General features: G+C 36.8%; 1 protein-coding gene across 1 annotated transcript in view; it reads left to right on the top strand.

The window, feature by feature from the left end:
* Positions 1-8990, top strand: part of LOC126482415 (trypsin-1-like) — a 180463-nt gene extending 171473 nt beyond the window's left edge. The window contains exon 8 of the mRNA XM_050106528.1: positions 8547-8990. Coding sequence (XP_049962485.1) covers positions 8547-8708 — 162 coding nt within the window. The 3' untranslated portion in view covers positions 8709-8990. The remainder of the gene's footprint in view (positions 1-8546) is intronic.
* Positions 8991-18166: the final 9176 nt, after the last annotated feature.

Consider the following 18166-nt stretch of genomic DNA (forward strand, 5'->3'; position numbering starts at 1 on the left):
TCGGTCTCATCGGATTAGGAACCATCCCGGCATTTGCCTGGAGCAATTTAGGGAAATCATGCAAAACTTGATGGCCGGATGCGAGATTGAACCATTGTCCTCCTGAATGTGAGTCCAATGTGCTAGCCACTGTCCCACCTCACTTGGTATTTTATTATGGCATGACTGTATCATCAGTGTGTGTGTGTGTGTGTGTGTGTGTGTGTGTGTGTGTGCTGCTGCTGCTGCTGCTGCTGCTGTTGTTTATACCTTATTACAGAAATACATGGTTAAATAATTTTAAATGAAATTCTAATATATTACCAACCTTAAACATTTACCTACATGGAATGGAAATTGCATAATCTGTAAGTACATACATATATTTATATTGGAGTATTTAATAAGCTAATGTGTTGTCTTCCTTTTGTTGCTTTTTTTTCATTATACCATTAACTTTTGGGTTGATATGGTTGTCTAGTCTATATAGAATTGATATTTTCACACCGTTCCCACATACCAGTTGTGCCCATGATGTTTCAGTCATGGGGCAGTTTAAATTTGATGCTCAAACTGAGTGTGGTATTCAAATGACTGAAAACATATAGCGCATTCATATTTCATGGTTTTCAGCCCAAATTATGCACAATGCAATACAACATAACATTTGTTGCACCCACCATTCTTGCATAGATGATGACAGGTAAGTATATCATAATAACTCACTTGTCTGATTGCAAATTATTTTTTAGTGCTTTGTTGCAATTCAGCAACTGATTGTTATTATTTTTTGATTTGCCTTAGCTACTGTATGATCCCACTGACTTACCCCATGACCATTCTTAATATGCCAAACGTATCACAAGTCTACAAAAAGTACTGACCAACTCAGTTCATAACAAACTAACCTAACCTTGATTAAAGAAGTAAAATACAAACATACAAAGATGCAAAACCATTTACACGAATCATTAACATTCTATATACAGGAATGGTCATCAGTAACCCCTGTGTTTATATAACTTCAAAACAGTTTGCCCCCTTGTATTAGATCACTTGACAAAATCATAAGACATTCATTCATGCCATAAACACCACTAGTACTCACATATATGGAGTGGATACAAAGTATGATATATGATATTGTGGGAACCTCGAACACAATAATGATAGGACATATACAGACACAAAGGAGCAAACAAAACTTATTTCATACTTGAGCAGAACACAGATCACAATCGTATCAAAATAACATGGAAGCTAACCTCTGGGTACTTGTGATGCACCACCTGGCCAGCCCACATACAAATAGGCAGTCGATTCTGTGGAACAGGAACAATGTCCAACTGACATGAAGATTGTGTTGGGGATGGTGGTGTTTGTATGTCAACTGCACCAGATGGTGTAGGCAGCAAGCAGTGGTTTCTGTGGAATGTTGTCTGGTAGCAGGTAGGCAAAGTACATACTCCAGTGGTACTGTGGTACCCTCCCTGTTTTGGAGATTTTTTTCTGTATTCACTGCATGCCAGAACTGAATAAGGTCCTGGGTTCAAAGGCGGTAATGGCACTCTATTTGTGTCCATTTTCAACATCACATGGGAACAAATATGCAAGTTTTGTGAACAAAAATATTGGTATTCATGTGGCAAGATGCTGGACTTGGACAGAACTCAGAAATCCAGTATTTCACTTGTTGAAGAAGGAATGAGGGTTTCTGTTAAAAAAGCGTTTGTTGTTGCCTCAAAAACTCCAATGGGAGTCACTGTATTTCACCATAGCAAATTGTGCCGAAGAGGTGCCAATATCCGTTTTTGCCACTGTGCTAAGTACAAGTAGTACCAATGTTAGTGCCAATATCCTAGAATAGTTGTAAATTATTAGTGCTGCTTTAAGAGTTGTGTACCACCACTTAACCTTCCTGTTACTTGCAAGGTGTAGCTACTAACTGTACAATGTGGTAAGTTCATGGAACAGAGTTGTTTCAAACTATCTGCCATGATCTGTGGTAACATGTGCTAGACATCCAAAGCAAGCAATTCAAGTAAAAAGAAAAAGGTTTACATGACAGTCTCTATGGAGATTTCAGCAATGGGAATGGATTCCTTAAAGTGTGTGTCGCAGTTGATGATGGTAAAGACATACCAGTATAAATATGCTGGGGGTAGAGTGTCCCCTAAATCAACATGTATTTGTGTGACTGCTGCAAAGGTTCAGAGAAATTGCCAACAGGTATGTGCACGAGTAACACTACCTTTGCTATCTGACAATGTGCACCAATCTCATTTAACATAAGGCCACACACATCCATTGGTAATCATTCTAACTGTGCAGTTTTTCCAGACTGTGCAAAGTCATGTACTGAATTGAACACTTGTCTTTTGAAACTAGGGTCACATATGGATGAAGCCTTTTTTTAGACATATCACACCACAAGAGTTTTAGAATCACTGAGTCAGGGAAAGTAATCTTCCACCAAGTTGTCCACACTTTTTACATGCCTAATGTCTGTTATTTTGCTCCCCAAATAGCAAAACTCCTTTACTACTTTAAGTGTCTCATTTCCTAATGTAATTCCCTCAGCATTACCCAACTTAATTCGACTACATTCCATTATCCTCATTTTGCTTTTGTTGATGTTCATCTTATACCCTCCTTTCAAGACACTGTCCAATCCGTTCAACTGCTCTTCCAAGTCCTTTGCTGTCTCTGACAGAATTACAATGTCATCGGCGAACTTCAAAGTTTTTATTTCTTCTCCATGGATTTTAATACCTCCTCCAAATTTTTCTTTTGTTTCCTTTACTGCTTGCTCAATATAGAGATTGAATAACATTGGGGAGAGGCTACAACCCTGTCTCACTCCCTTCCCAACCACTGTTTCCTTTTCATGCGCCTCGACTCTTATAACTGCCATCTGGTTTCTGTACAAATTGTAAATAGCCTTTCGCTCATTGGGGAGAGGCTACAACCCTGTCTCACTCCCTTCCCAACCACTGTTTCCTTTTCATGCGCCTCGACTCTTATAACTGCCATCTGGTTTCTGTACAAATTGTAAATAGCCTTTCGCTCCCTGTATTTTACCCCTGCCACCGTTAGATTTTGAGAGAGAGTATTCTAGTCAACATTGTCAAAAGCTTTCTCTAAGTCTACAAATGCTAGAAATGTAGGTTTGCCTTTCCTTAATCTTTCTTCTAAAATAAGTCGTAAGGTCAGTAGTGCCTCACGTGTTCCAATATTTCTACGGAATCCAAACTGATCTTCCCCGAGGTCAGCTTCTACCAGTTTTTCCATTCGTCTGTAAAGAATTCGCGTTAGTATTTTGCAGCTGTGACTTATTAAACTGATAGTTTGATAATTTTCACATCTGTCAACACCTGCTTTCTTTGGGATTGGAATTATTATATTCTTCTTGAAGTCTGCGGGTACTTTACCTGTCTCATACGTCCTACTCACCAGATGGTAGAGTTTTGTCAGGACTGGCTCTCCCAAGGTAGTTCTAATGGAATGTTGTCTACTCCCGGGGCCTTGTTTCAGCTAAGGTCTTTCAGTGCTCTGTCAAACTCTTCACGCAGTATCATATCTCCCATTTCATCTTCATCTACATTCTCTTCCATTTCTATAATATTGTCCTCAAGTACATCGCCCTTGTATAGACCCTCTATATACTCCTTCCACCTTTCTGCTTTCCCTTCTTTGGTTAGGACTGGGTTTCCATCTGAGCTCTTGAAATTCATACAAGTGTTTCTCTTTTCTCCAAAGGTCTCTTTAATTTTCCTGTAGGCAGTATCTATCTTACCCCTAGTGAGATAAGCCTCTACATCCTTACATTTGTCCTCTAGCCATCCCTGCTTAGCCATTTTGCACTTCCTGTCGATCTCATTTTTGAGACGTTTGTATTCCTTTTTACCTGCTTCATTTACTGCATTTTTATGTTTCCTCCTTTCATCAATTAAATTCAATATTTCTTCTGTTACCCAAGGATTTCTACTAGCCCTCGTCTTTTTACCTGCTTGATCCTCTGCTGCCTTCACTACTTCATCCCTCAGAGCTACCCATTCTTCTTCTACTGTACTTCTTTCCCCCGCTGCTGTTAATTGTTCCCTTATGCTCTCCCTGAAACTCTGCACAACCTCTGGTTTAGTCAGTTTATCCAGGTCCCATCTCCTTAAATTCCCACCTTTTTGCAGTTTCTTCAATTTTAATCGGCAGTTCATAACCAATAGATTGTGGTCAGAATCCACATCTGCCCCTGGAAATGTCTTACAATTTAAAATCTGGTTCCTAAATCTCTGTCTTACCATTATATAATCTATGTGAAGCCTGTCAGTATCTCCAGGCTTCTTCCATGTATACAACCTTCTTTTATGATTCTTGAACCAAGTGTTAGCAATGATTAAGTTATGCTCTGTGCAAAATTCTACCAGACAGCTTCCTCTTTCATTTCTTACCCCCAATCCATATTCACCTACTATGTTTCCTTCTCTCCCTTTTCCTACTGACGAATCCCAGTCACCCATGACTATTAAATTTTCGTCTCCCTTCACTATCTGAATATTTTCTTTTATCTCATCATACATTTCATCAATTTCTTCATCATCTGCAGAGTTAGTTGGCATATAAACTTGTACTACTGTAGGAGGCGTGGGCTTCGTGTCTATCATGGCCACAATAATGCGTTCACTATGCTGTTTGTAGTAGCTTACCCGCACTCCTATTTTTTTATTCATTATTAAACCTACTCCTGCATTACCCCTATTTGATTTTGTATTTATAACTCTGTAGTCACCTGACCAGAAGTCATGTTCCTCCTGCCACCGAACTTCACTAATTCCCACTATATCTAACTTTAACCTATCCATTTCCCTTTTTAAATTTTCTAACCTACCTGCTCGATTAAGGGATCTGACATACAAACGCTCTAATCTGTAGAACGCCAGTTTTCTTTCTCCTGATAACAACGTCCTTTTGAGTAGTCCCCGCCCAGAGATCCAAATGGGGGACTATTTTACCTCCGGAATATTTTACCCAAGAGGACGCCATCATCATTTAACCATACAGTAAAGCTGCATGCCCTCGGGAAAAATTATGGCTGTAGTTTCCCCTGCTTTCAGCCGTTCGCAGTACCAGCACAGCAAGGCCGTTTTGGTTATTGTTACAAGGCCAGATCATTCAATCATCCAGACTGTTGCCCCTGCAAGTACCGAAAAGGCTGCTGCCCCTCTTCAGGAACCACACGTTTGTCTGGCCTCTCAACAGATACCCCTCCATTGTGGTTGCACCTACGGTACGGCCATCTGTATCGCTGAGGCACGCAAGCCTCCCCACCAGCGGCAAGGTCCATGGTTCAATGTCTGTATTGAATTGTTTAATAAACTCCAGCTACCTAAACTGTCTGGGTGAGAAAGACTTCATTGGTTTTGTAAAGGCAAATGTTATAGGTTTGTTGTTCATAGAAACAACAAAGGAGTATGCCTCCACATGTGGTCAGGAATGCTGAATAGTGTCATAAATGACTAGCAGTTCTCTGTGATATACACTCCATTTGGTCCAGGAGGAGGTCAGTTTCCAAGAGAAAACACCAAGCAGTTGCCATGATCCACCTACTTTCCGGTGCAGCACCACTCTGGTAGTTAATTGGCTGGTGTTGGAGGCTGCTAGTGGCACTGTATGTACAGGATGAACTAACAGCGATGCATTACTGAGGCTGGTTGAAGACTTATTGCATATCCAGTGTCCATGTGAGGGAGCATTGACTGCTACTATTATGTCCTGGTAAGGTGGCAGCCAGTGGTGCTTGTGTGGCTGATGCACAGGGAAGATGCTGTCTATAGAAATTATCGATTCCTAAAAACCTACTCAGTTGCTGGAAATCCTCAGGTTGGGGCACGGTTTGCATTTATTCAACCGTAGTTTGGAGGGGACTGATGTCAAAGGATGAGACCACGTGCTGTAAAAACTCCACTTTTCATTGACTAAGTATGCATTTGTCCTTATTTACTATTAGCTGATATTTGGCTGGCCTGCTGAAAACTGTTTGTAAATGTCTGTCATACTCCAAGATTGTACTGAAAATCACTAGGACATAAATCTAGATAAGCAGAACAGAATGCAGGTGTGTGTAATACTTTGTGCACAAATCTCTGCCTCGTCTATGGGACATTTTTCAAGCCGGATAGCGTATGCAAATATTCAGACACTCTGAAAAGGTGATAATTTCAAAGAATATGTTGGATTGCCACAATAATATGATATTCATTTTTTAAAGTCAGTTGCATTAAAAACTACTGCTCCAGCAATAGCATTGATAAAATTCTGGATGTTTGGTACTGGATTGGTGCATGAATTTAAATCATGATAATCTCCACCAGGCCTCCATAAGCCATCTTTTTCCTTGACAAGCTGCAATGGTGACCCAGAAGGGCTATTTGAATTGCAGATTATTCCTGCACTTACTAATTAATCTGTGTCCTCCTTTGCCGCCTGTATATTTGTCAGGCAAACAGTCTGTGAACTCTATAAGTGACGGGAGGGCCAGGCGAGCTTTGAATGTGGTGACGTGTTGTGCATATTGGCATAAGTAGGCAAAGGTTGTCCATTATCAGGTGCAGCATGAATCATGCATGCCATTGACATGAGTTGAGGTCAGGCACCCTCTTTTTGTAGTTTTTGAAGTTCTGCATGAGCAGTGTCTTAACTCATTTATTGCTCAACAGAATTTGGGTAGCAATACTTGATTTTCTGTACAAATTTTTTTGTTGTCGTCTTGGATGGATGTTAATTTCTCTGGCATATTGCAACATTTGTGCTGCAAAACTGCAAGATAATGAGATGTGCAGTTGAAGATGTGAGAAGTGAGTTACATGAATCCATCTCATTTCTCTGTACACATAATGTATTGGTAGAGTATGTATCACTAGGTTCATTTGTACTGAACTGTGTCTTCTACTCCAAGGCACAAGTTTTGGCAGCCTTGCTTAGAAATCCTCTAACAGTTTTGGACCCAATTTGGGTATGTACTGAACACAAGTGTATTTTAGTGCCATAGTGATGCAAAACCTCAGCACCCAAAATAGGTTTGGTAACTTCTGCTAAGCTGTAAAGGTCATTTGAAACCTAAATCAACCACTTCTGTATGTTCACTGTTCAGTACCTGCTGGATACATTGCTCTTGTGATTTGCATCCTCATTTAAGCACATTGTCTTTAAAATGTTGATATTTACATTGTACACAATTAGCATGAGTAATGTCTGACATTAAAATTAAAGTTTGAGCATCCAAGCACTAATAGTAAATATGCATTGCATTTCATTGCTACACACACAAAAAGTGATGACTGAAAGTTTCAACATTCTGAACTAGAGGTCTATCGGCTATGGAAGATAAGGTGGTACCTCAACTTCGTTGTATGGTGTGATTGATGCAATATAGATGATGAGCAAAATGAACATAGGAGACACGAAACCAGTAACGCAGATGCTATTCCATCATTTAGAGCTAGTTGAGAGTGAGTATCACTATGTGCACTATCCAAATCACTAACTGATTGTCCTGATAGAATATTATCTGTTATAATTGGCATTATTATGTCACATTTAATGGTCTGCTCAGAGTTCATCTTCTTCACTGGATCACCATTTGTGGGAACATTAACCGCAATAAAGATAGCAGATATACATATGCAAAGGAATGACAAAATGCCTTGTTCAGTTTTAATTTCCTAATCTTTCTTTTCCTTTCCTACTTCCTGTAACACCCTTCCCCTCCCCGCCCCACCTTCCCGCCACCACAGTGGTGAAAAAAACACCATTGCTGTGTAGTGGGAAATTTATATCAGACAAGTAATGTTACACTTCCAATACTTGCTTTGAGGATACATGCACTAAAAATGGAACAATTCAGATTAGACATATTTCTGCCATTCCATATCACTGGGAGTATACCTACATCTTCATTACCAAAGAAGCTGTGGTATATCTTCAGGCAGACACTACGTACTAGAATTCCGATAGTCGTTTCTTACTCAAGTTATAGATTTCTTTGCTTTGGTATAATTCTAGCATGAAGCCACAAAAGTCTTGTCATATTTCCTTTATACACGAGAAAAATTTACTATTTACAAATAAATCCAGGGAGTATTCTAACAGATGTGCTTAAATGTTTCACACCACTCAGATCTTTTAAAAATTTCCTTTCATATTTACACTATCTTTATAAAAAAAGTTTTATTTACTTTTCTTAACCACACATCCACAATGTATGAAATTCTTTTAAAATAAATTGTAGTGCTAGAAATGAATCATATTTGCATCTTCTTACTGTAGTGTGTTGTCCTTCATGTGTGATTCTCTGAATGCCATTATTCTTGGACTGTAATTAATTTTTTTATTTTATCCAAGAAGTTAATTTTTATTCATCAATTATAATTCTCCCATTTAGTAAGCATTCTGTACTAAGGAAGAAACATCCGTGAACAGCTGGTCATCTTCAGTAACTATCATTAGCATTTTATGCTGAAAATGACATAATATTTGTATCTTTAAATTTTCTTCTGTCTCATTTTTTCCAGGGAGACTCGGGTGGGCCAATGACATGTAGTGAGTCTGGTTCAACAACTCCTCTTCTCTGTGGTATAATAGCAGCAGGACAGGGATGTGGAAGGAAGGACTACCCAGGAATTTATACTAATGTTGCTGCATACCTCAGCTGGATTGCAAACAATAAAAACTGAAACACACTAATACTGTATTCTGATTTTTCATTTTACAATTGTTTTTTAAAGTTGATTATTGACTGAGCATTATTTTCTCTAACTCTTGAGTGGGCACACCTATGTATAATGTACACCAACCACAAAAAAACATTGTGTTGCACTGTTCCATTGTTGTTTTACAACTGTGAGTCCATGCCTATTCCTTTATTATTGCTGCAGCTAATGCAGTGATAAGTTGGGCTGTTATACATCTAAGTGAGCACCAGTAATATAAAATAAAAGCAAGCCAGGAGAGAAAAAATTTACAACCCATGCAAGAAAATGACGCATTACGAGTTAGCACCACAATCCTGCAATGAGGCAGTTGCCTATGAGATAATTGGTACTCAAATAATCAGTTGGCTGCGATCTGTTTCAAATGTGCTGTTTAATGCTTTGAGTGGGTCTTTACTTTGGTATAAGACTTGTACATAAAAGTTTATTTTACTGTTGTTCAATTAAACCATGTTTTAGCTCATGTAAAGTAAGTTTATTTTCTGGTTGTGTGACAAAGATTAAACTGTGATTTTGTGCATACATGTTTACCCAGTTAACATAAGGACACTATTCTTTACATGTATACAAAGAATGCCACATAGTCACTGAAAGACTTTTAAGGAGCAAAATAGCAGCAGCGTGGCACAACAAAACAAGGATTCAAAAAATATCCAATTACATTAATACAAAGACATTCAGTTAATGGTTTATCTAATTTGTCACGCTGAAGGATGATGATAAAACAAAATGGACAAATAATTAGGGTTAGTTATAAAATAAATAATGCAATAGCAATGAACACAATACACTGAGAATTTCTCATGACAAATTGTGTAAGAACAATGGGTACAAGTTTTAATAAAAAAATTTGATGAAGATTTTGTGATTATTTTCAAATTTGTTCTTGGATCACAGTTTTCTCTTAAGACAACTTAGATAACCGTAGTGATCAGAAAAAATGCACCTGATGGATGGAAATTACATTGTCTTAAGGTGTGGTAGTTGCATTTAAATCAACAAGTTTCATGTAATCAATAAATGAACTTTCATAATGCAGAATTTTAAAGAAAATGATATTGTTGCAGGTTAAAGTCATGATTTCACTGAGGTTTTAATCTTCAACAAATTGTTAGTGGCTATAAAGAAAATGGCTTATCTCCCATACAAAGATGCCTTAAACCCATTCTTTTTTTTCGTTATCAGGTTGTTGTCTTGTACAGCATGTGTTTGATTTCCCTGTCGCATCGTCTCCAATAACACCATAGGACCCTTACAGAGTTTTTTTTTTTTTTTTTTTTTTTGTTTTTTTTTTTTTTTTTTTTTTTTAAAAAGAAAAATCTGTTATTATACAGTAATCTGCTGGTAGTAACTTCACATGCCACATTACATTAGATGTTTTGTGTTGCAAACCACTAGCCAGAATGCTGATCAAACGGATTTTTCGTAGTGATATTGTAGGGATGTTGTAACTGAATATTTCGATCAATTCAGCTCAAACATCCATGCCAGCAGAAACTTATCCTAATATAGATCATTACAACGGGTGGCAGCACACAAACTAATATTTCTAATTAAACAATTGCTTGACAGGATGGCACTAGAACAGAAGTGTGACAACACAGTAAGAAAAAACCAACAACATTTATTAAGAGTATCTTACAAAACTTTGCTTAACTTTAGTAACAGTTTGATGTGTGGCACTTGATGTCCTAAACCTAATCCAAAGAAATTTAAATAACTTCACTGTCTCTTGGCTGTCTATAATACTGTCACTATGACTGAAAGTAATTATGCACATGCCTGTTTGACTGTTCTAATTCTCTGTGAATAGCGACTGCTAAGTTGTCCTTGGAACGGCACACATCCGGAACCGCACTGCTGCTACGGTCGCAGGTTCGAATCCTGCCCCGGGCATGGATGTGTGTGATGTCCTTAGGTTGGTTAGGTTTAAGTAGTTCTAAGTCTAGGGTACTGATGACCTCAGATGTTAAGTCCCATAGTGCTCAGAGCCATCTGAACCATTTGAGTGGCACACTCAGTACTGTGCTCCAAAGTGTAATTGCAGAAAACATTGGCACTGTCTGTGCCAGGCTAACTACAGAATGTGATGTAATTGCCTTACTGTGCATAAATATTGTCATTAGAAAAAAAATCAAATCAAATGTCTGATTTTTTCAATGATAGCAGACATAAATATTCTTGAAATTTAGTGAGTGTAACTCGCTTTGTTCAAAATAATTATAGGTGACCAGAATTTATATTCATTTAATTGCTCCACTGCAGCTGATGCTTCCTGTAAGTTTCTTGAGTGGACCAGTGTTTCTCAAATGGTGCGAAAAGTCAGTTATTGTTTCTGGTGTACAATTTATTACATCACAGAATGCTGCTCAAGATCTTACATCATCCTGGCCTCCCACATGATTTCTCGTGGGTGTTATATGCTCCTGCTAAAGATTGATGTATTGTTTCATACAGTAAATTAGCTGAGGTTAGAAAAAATGTAATCATCCTGTGGTTATCTGAGTTGATCATGTTTCAAACATAACTGCAGTATATTTAGTATCTCATTTCTTAGCTGATTGTTCATAAATGGAAACCTCTAACTGCAATGAAATGAATTGACGATACATGTTCCAACCAATGGATGGAAGTAATATTAGTGAGTACTTTGACTTGAAATTGTTGAGAAATGCATTATGGAGCTCAAAAGTCAAAATTACTTATATGGGATCTACCTAATAACATAACAGTTGATCACGCAATTCAAATTAGCTTTGAAATCACATGAAAAATGAGCTGTTACATTTCATTAACCCCCACCCCCCAAAGTACTGATTGATTGATTGATTACTATTACTATTATTATTATTATTATTGTTATTGGCCCAATTTTAAAACATAGTACAAAATGTACCATTGATATTGGACAGGTCAAAGAAAAGTTGCAACAATACATAGTTTTAGCAAATAATAGGCAAATTAGAAATAAGTACCCATTGTTAAAATTTAATTTTTAAGTAACTTTTTGTTACATATTCAGAACTTCTTTATTAGAAATGCCTTTAGTTTAATTTTAAATATTGGATACACAGAAATTTTTATTTCCTCTGGTATCTTATTCTGTAGTATTACACCAACGTTAATTATCTCCTCTGATAGGCTATTGTTCTGCGATATTGTACCATCACAGGTTTGACAAAACCTTTGTAGACAGTCCACAAACAGCAATCATCCTCTAATAGCAATTGGTCATGTGAAATAGTAATACTGTGTATAGAATAAAACTTTTTCAACTTCCTCTTACATACTTCAAAATTAGTCCTTTTTTTCATGACGTAACTCATTTTTCAATAGTGTTGGAATGAGGCAGGCAAAACTAACATATCTCCTAACTTTCTTTTTGTGGTAAGCAAGCACAGCACTTATTTTAATTTTTCACTTCGAACATAACAGATAGTGATGGTTCCGTGATCTCCCTGTACAAATAGTCAATTTACTGTATATCATTTCTCCATGTTTACTCTAATCTCAGTGTAACATACATTCAGCTATCAATATTTACCCAACATAGATCATTTACAGTCAAATAAGTATTTTCTTTCCAAACAGAGTATATCAGTGTAAGTTTTCTATTTTCCCTGCGACAGAGCATTCCAAGTAAAATATTATCTCTCCATATCTACATCTATACTCTAAAAATCACTGTGAGGTGCGTGGCAGAGGGTATGTCCATCTGCACCAGTTATTAGGGTTTCTTCCTGTTCCATTCACATATGGAGTGTGGGAAGAATGATTGTATGAATGCCTCTGTGCATGCATTAATTATTCTACTCTTATCTTCGTGATCCATATGTGAGTGACACATACACGGTTGTACTGTATTCCTGGAGTAATCATTTAAAGCCTTTTCTTGAAACTTTGTTAACAGACTTTCTCAGGATATTTTATGCCTATCTTCAAGAGTCTTCCTATTCAGTTCCTTCAGTATCTCTGTGACACTCTCCCTCGGATCGGATTAAACAAACTTGTGACCATCCATGCTGCCCTTCTCTGCATATGTTCAGTATTCCCTGTCAGTCCTATCTCGTATGAGCAATTGAGCAATATTCTAGAACTGGTGGCACAAGTGATTTATAAACAATCACCTTTGTAGACTGATTGCACTTCCCCAGTATTTTACCAATAAACTGCAGTTTAGTATCTGATTTACCACCTATGTGATCATTCCATATCATATGTAGTGGGTGTATACAACAAGGCAAATTAGGTAAAAAATTCAGTGGTGCGCCAATTAAAGAAGTTGTAAAACACATGGTCAAATTAACTGATAACTTCTCCACTAGCGACACATTAATAGTTATTGGTGGCACAGATGACACTGAAAGACCTCTGGAAGAACTTTGAAAGAACATGATAGATTCTATGGAGTATATACTTAAACTTATCCACAAAACGAATGTAATAATTCATCCAATACTGCTTAGACATGACGCACAATGTCTAAGTGAGAAAATCAGATCTGTAAATCACTTTATGTTAGATAATATCATGCCACAGGTGTATGTAGGAAGAGATTATCTGTGAATTTTGAGATCGAACACCTGAAAATAAATGAATATACAACTCATGTTTACATCTAAATAAGCAAGGAAAGATTCTCATTTGGGATGGGCTTGCTTCTTTCATACACACAGTTAAAACTAAAAACCAAGTATCGGTACAGGAAAACGTACACAAATAGACACTCAGATAAAAAAATGCCAGTCTCAAAGTGAAAGTGCCACCCACAAAAAAACTGTTATGGACAAGTATATAACAAAAAATAAGCTCAAAGAAAGTCACAATAACAAACTTACGAGGTTAAATTTCAAGCTATCAAATGCAGCAACAAGGCAGTCGTTAATGGACAGATGGGTGAAAAAGGACGAAAAAAAGGTGGAAATTGGGAACATTTCAACAGAAGAAAGGCAGGAACCCACATATGGTGAACCAGTAAGCCATATGTTAAACACCATGAATGCCATCCCTGGAAAACATGAGGATTTTTCCCCACTAAGTACACTAGCTCAAATGGTGAGGTAAGTGGTCAAACAAGAAATGATTTACTCCTTGTAACTAATTTTAAATTACTCTATCAAAATGTTCAGTCACTCTTGAATAAACTAAATGAAGTAGAAATAACATTAAACAGCCTAAATGATATTTCTGTACTATGCTTTACAGAACATTGGCTCAAACAAGATATGTTAGAGCAAACATGCATTCCTCAGTTCAAATTTGCAAGCATGTTTTGTAGGAAAATATCGAGTCATGGGGGCACCAGTGTATATGTTAGAGAAAATATTGAATTCAATAGTGTTAATAAAGACCATAAACTGTCTTGTGAAAGAGATATAGAACTCTCTAGAACTGAACTACCAAGGCAAAATACAGTTATTATTTGTATTATTTGTGCATACAGGTCACCAGATGGAGACAGAAAAGTGTTTTACAATTACATGGAGGAACTCTTGGAAGAAATTCACTTTTCCAAGAAAAATATAATTATATGTGGTGACTTTAATATTGACTTCTCAAAATCCAATAAATTCAGAGATAACACTATAAGTCTATTACAATCGTTGAACATCTGTGCAATGGTAACTGAACCAACTCAAGAAACGACCAACCTCTGCATCTATAATTGATCAGATCTTGATAAATACATGCAAATATGCCTATAACATACAAGTTGTAAACATGAGTTTTAGTGATCATAATGCTCAAATTCATACAATGAATATTTCAGGACACTCAGTTTCCAGTAGAATATGACACATTGTAAGGAATTTCAGTACAAAAAATGTGGAATATTTTTCTTCTCTCCTAAAGGGTGAAAGTTGGAAATATGTATATGACTAATGATACCAAAGAGAAATATGATAAGTTTATGGTCACATTTTCTCAAGAAAATAACTACGTTTAACTCTACTCAAAAAACAAACGTGGATTACAAAAGGGATAAGGATATCACGTCCAAATAAAACGAGACTATGAGTACTCCAAGCAAAATACTCATCCTGACTTTATTACACATTTCAAAAGATACTAAAGAACAATAACATGAGTTATTTCAAAAGCAAAAGAACTAGAAAATGACAAAATATTGTGTAATTCCAAGAATAAAACTAAAGTAACCTGGCAAATTATAAGGAAAGAAATGGGCACCAGTCCGGTTAATCACAATAATATAGAGCTGAATATGAATAAAAATAAACTAAAACACCACAAACATGTGGCTAGTGATTTCAATAATTATTTCTCTAATATAGCACAGCGGTTAATAAATATACACGTTGATGTACAGCCACCCAGTCACTCAGATCAAAAAATTCATCCAAACACATTATTCATGTATCGAGCAACATCTGAGGAACTGTCAAGAATTCTAAAAGAATTACCTAATAAATATGCAGTGGGTGTTGATGAGATACCAGATTCTATGATCAAAGTTGCACAACATTTATTGTGGAACCACTAACAGACATAGTTAATTCATCTTTTGAGAGTAGTGTGTTTCCAAATAATCTGAAAACTGCAAAAGTAACACCTTAGCATAAGAAGGGTGCAAAAAGTGATATGCTAATTATAGGCCAGTTTCATTATCGTCAAGCTTCAGCAAAATTACGGAAAAAATGTTCCTTAGAAGATTAACAGTTTTCTTAAATAAAGAGAGGCTGATAAGCGACTCCCAACATGGGTTCAGAAGTCAACTCGGCAAGATAATTTTGCCCTTAAATGAAGTATTAAAAGCAGTGGATGATAAGCAACATGTATCTGTGGTATTTCTGGATCCAAGTAAAGCCTTCGATGTTATTGATCATGGCATTCTCTTGCATAAATTAAGTAATTATGGAATTAGAGGCCAGTCTGAAAGGTGGTTCCAGTCATCCCTCAGTAATTGTCATCAGATTACAGAAATAAAACACAAAGATAGAGAAACACAAAAATTTTCTAGTTTTTAGAGTGATGAGGAGAAAATGAAGTATGGAGTCCCACAAGGGTTAGTTCTGGGACCTGTCCTATTTCTACTGTATATAAATCACTTGGCTAGTAAAATACATGATGGAACCAGTGCACTCTTTGTGAATCACACTAATATTCTAATTAAATCACAGAATGAGTAAAATCTGCAGGAGGCTGGTAAAGACTGTGGCAGTTAACTTCCACACCACACAAAACATCCATCCTGCAAACCCTGTTTTCATTATCGAAGGAAAAAATGTGTCGAAGGTCAGTCACACAAAATTTGTAGGCATTTATTTTCACTCAGATCTGAACAATTTAAATAACATACGGAATTCACTAGCATATGCTGTTAGGATCCTCACTCAGAAAACAAGCTGCTCATCAGTACTGACAGTGTACTATTGTAGTATATGGTTGCTACTTATGTATGGACAAAGTTTTTGGGGGAATTCCACAAATTCTACAAAAAACATTTAAAATACAAAAAAAGAGTATCAGGGTGATAAAAAAAAGGTAAATGCAAGGATTCCTGTAGAACCTTTTTAAAAGTCTCAAAACATTGCCGCTACCTTGCTTGTATTTATACGAAATACTACATTTCACAACAGTGAGCACCTTAAAAAAGGAAAATTCCTTCAGACACAATTATGAAACCAGGCAGAAGATGAACATACACATGAACACAGTAAACACAAACTTATCCAAAAGAGGAGTGTATCATACTGGAGCTACGTTATATAACCATTTACCTTCTTACCTAAATGCATACCAACATTAAATGCATTTAAAATAAAATTAAAACAGCTCTTTCTTGACCACTGCTTCTATTATGTGTCTGAATTTATGAAACATCGTAATTAATATACCTCATTTACCAAATTTTACTAATTGTCAGTTTATAATATAGTTTATGTTGTGCTTATCATGTCATCTCATTTAATAACTGCTATTCTCACATGTAGAAGAAATGTAGTACACCAACCTACATTATTATGCATTTGATTATGTCAAGAATGTAGTCCAAATGACTACTGTATTGTAAGTTAACTAGGTTTATCACTGTCCTATATCACATGTACAAACGAAGTACTAAAATGATTCTTGGACAAATAAATAAATAAATAAACATCCCTACAAAGCCTCTAATATTTACCAAATCATCAGTAAATTTTGTTTGAACTTGATGATTCCAGTATGTGTAAGTAAACATGAAATAAACACACTCAATTTGTAAAATCACATAATTTTAATATTAATCTTATACACAAGGTAAGTAATGTAAATTAGTTGTGTTTGTATCAGTTGTGCTAGTGCACACTATAGCTGTAAATGATTACTCTGAATTCAACAAATGTCTTATACCTAGCCCAAGTAAAACTTCTGTTTCTTAATAAAGTAGAGTTGCTGCGCACCAGATGTGTCAATCAATGAAAAAAGTTTATTTAATTAATCTCCAATTTAAGCAAATACATTTATACATAACTAATACCCCTTACATTTAAATCTTTCAGTAATGTGAACTACACCTAAATCTTACTGATGTTGCTGCAGGTTACATAACAAATAAAAGCTAAAGATTCAAACATAAAACCAAAAGAAAGCCTGTTCTTCTCTCCACTCCTCAAAACATAACTCAAATAGCATTGGTCATGAAATAGCAGAGCCTACATTTCCTATCCCTGTGCTCCTGAATAATCAAAGTGCAATGACATGAATGGTCAACTTTGTATCAAAGAATGTGTAAATACTATTGTGTTATATATTGATCAGCCAGAACATTATGACAACCTGCTATTGATATAAACCCATCCAGGCAATAGCAGTGTCACTTGGCAAGGAATGACTGCTAGTCACAAACACACTTCATGCATTATCAGTGAGTGTGTGGTCCATGGGGAAGGTGCGCGATCTATTTGAGTTTGATCGAGGGCACATTGTGATGGTCTGGAGGGTCAGCATGAGCATTTCAGAAACTGCACGACTTGTTGGGTGTTTGAAGAGTGCTGTGGTGAGTGTCTTCAGCACATGGCAAAACCAAGGTGAAACCACATCCAGATGTTGTGGGGCCGGGCAGTCATCTGTCACTCCAGATGTCGGACGTCATACGCTGTGCAGACTGGTAAAACAGGGCAAGCGGCAGACTGTGGCGGAGCTAACACCAGACGTTAATGCTGGGGAGAGTGCAAGTGTGTCTGAACACACAGTGCACTGAACACTCCTAATGTAGGGCCTCTGTAGCCGACAACCCACGTGTATGCCAATTTTTACACCACGGCATCAGCAACTGCAACTGAAATGGGCACATGACCATAGGAACTGGATATTGGCGCAGTGGCAAAGCATTGCATGGTCTGATAAATCCTGATACCTTCTTTGTCATGTCAATGGGAGAACACGAATCCGTTGTTTTCCAGGGTAACAGCTCCTTGACA

Source organism: Schistocerca serialis, chromosome 1 (genome assembly GCF_023864345.2).
Source record: "Schistocerca serialis cubense isolate TAMUIC-IGC-003099 chromosome 1, iqSchSeri2.2, whole genome shotgun sequence".
Lineage (NCBI taxonomy): Eukaryota > Metazoa > Arthropoda > Insecta > Orthoptera > Acrididae > Schistocerca > Schistocerca serialis.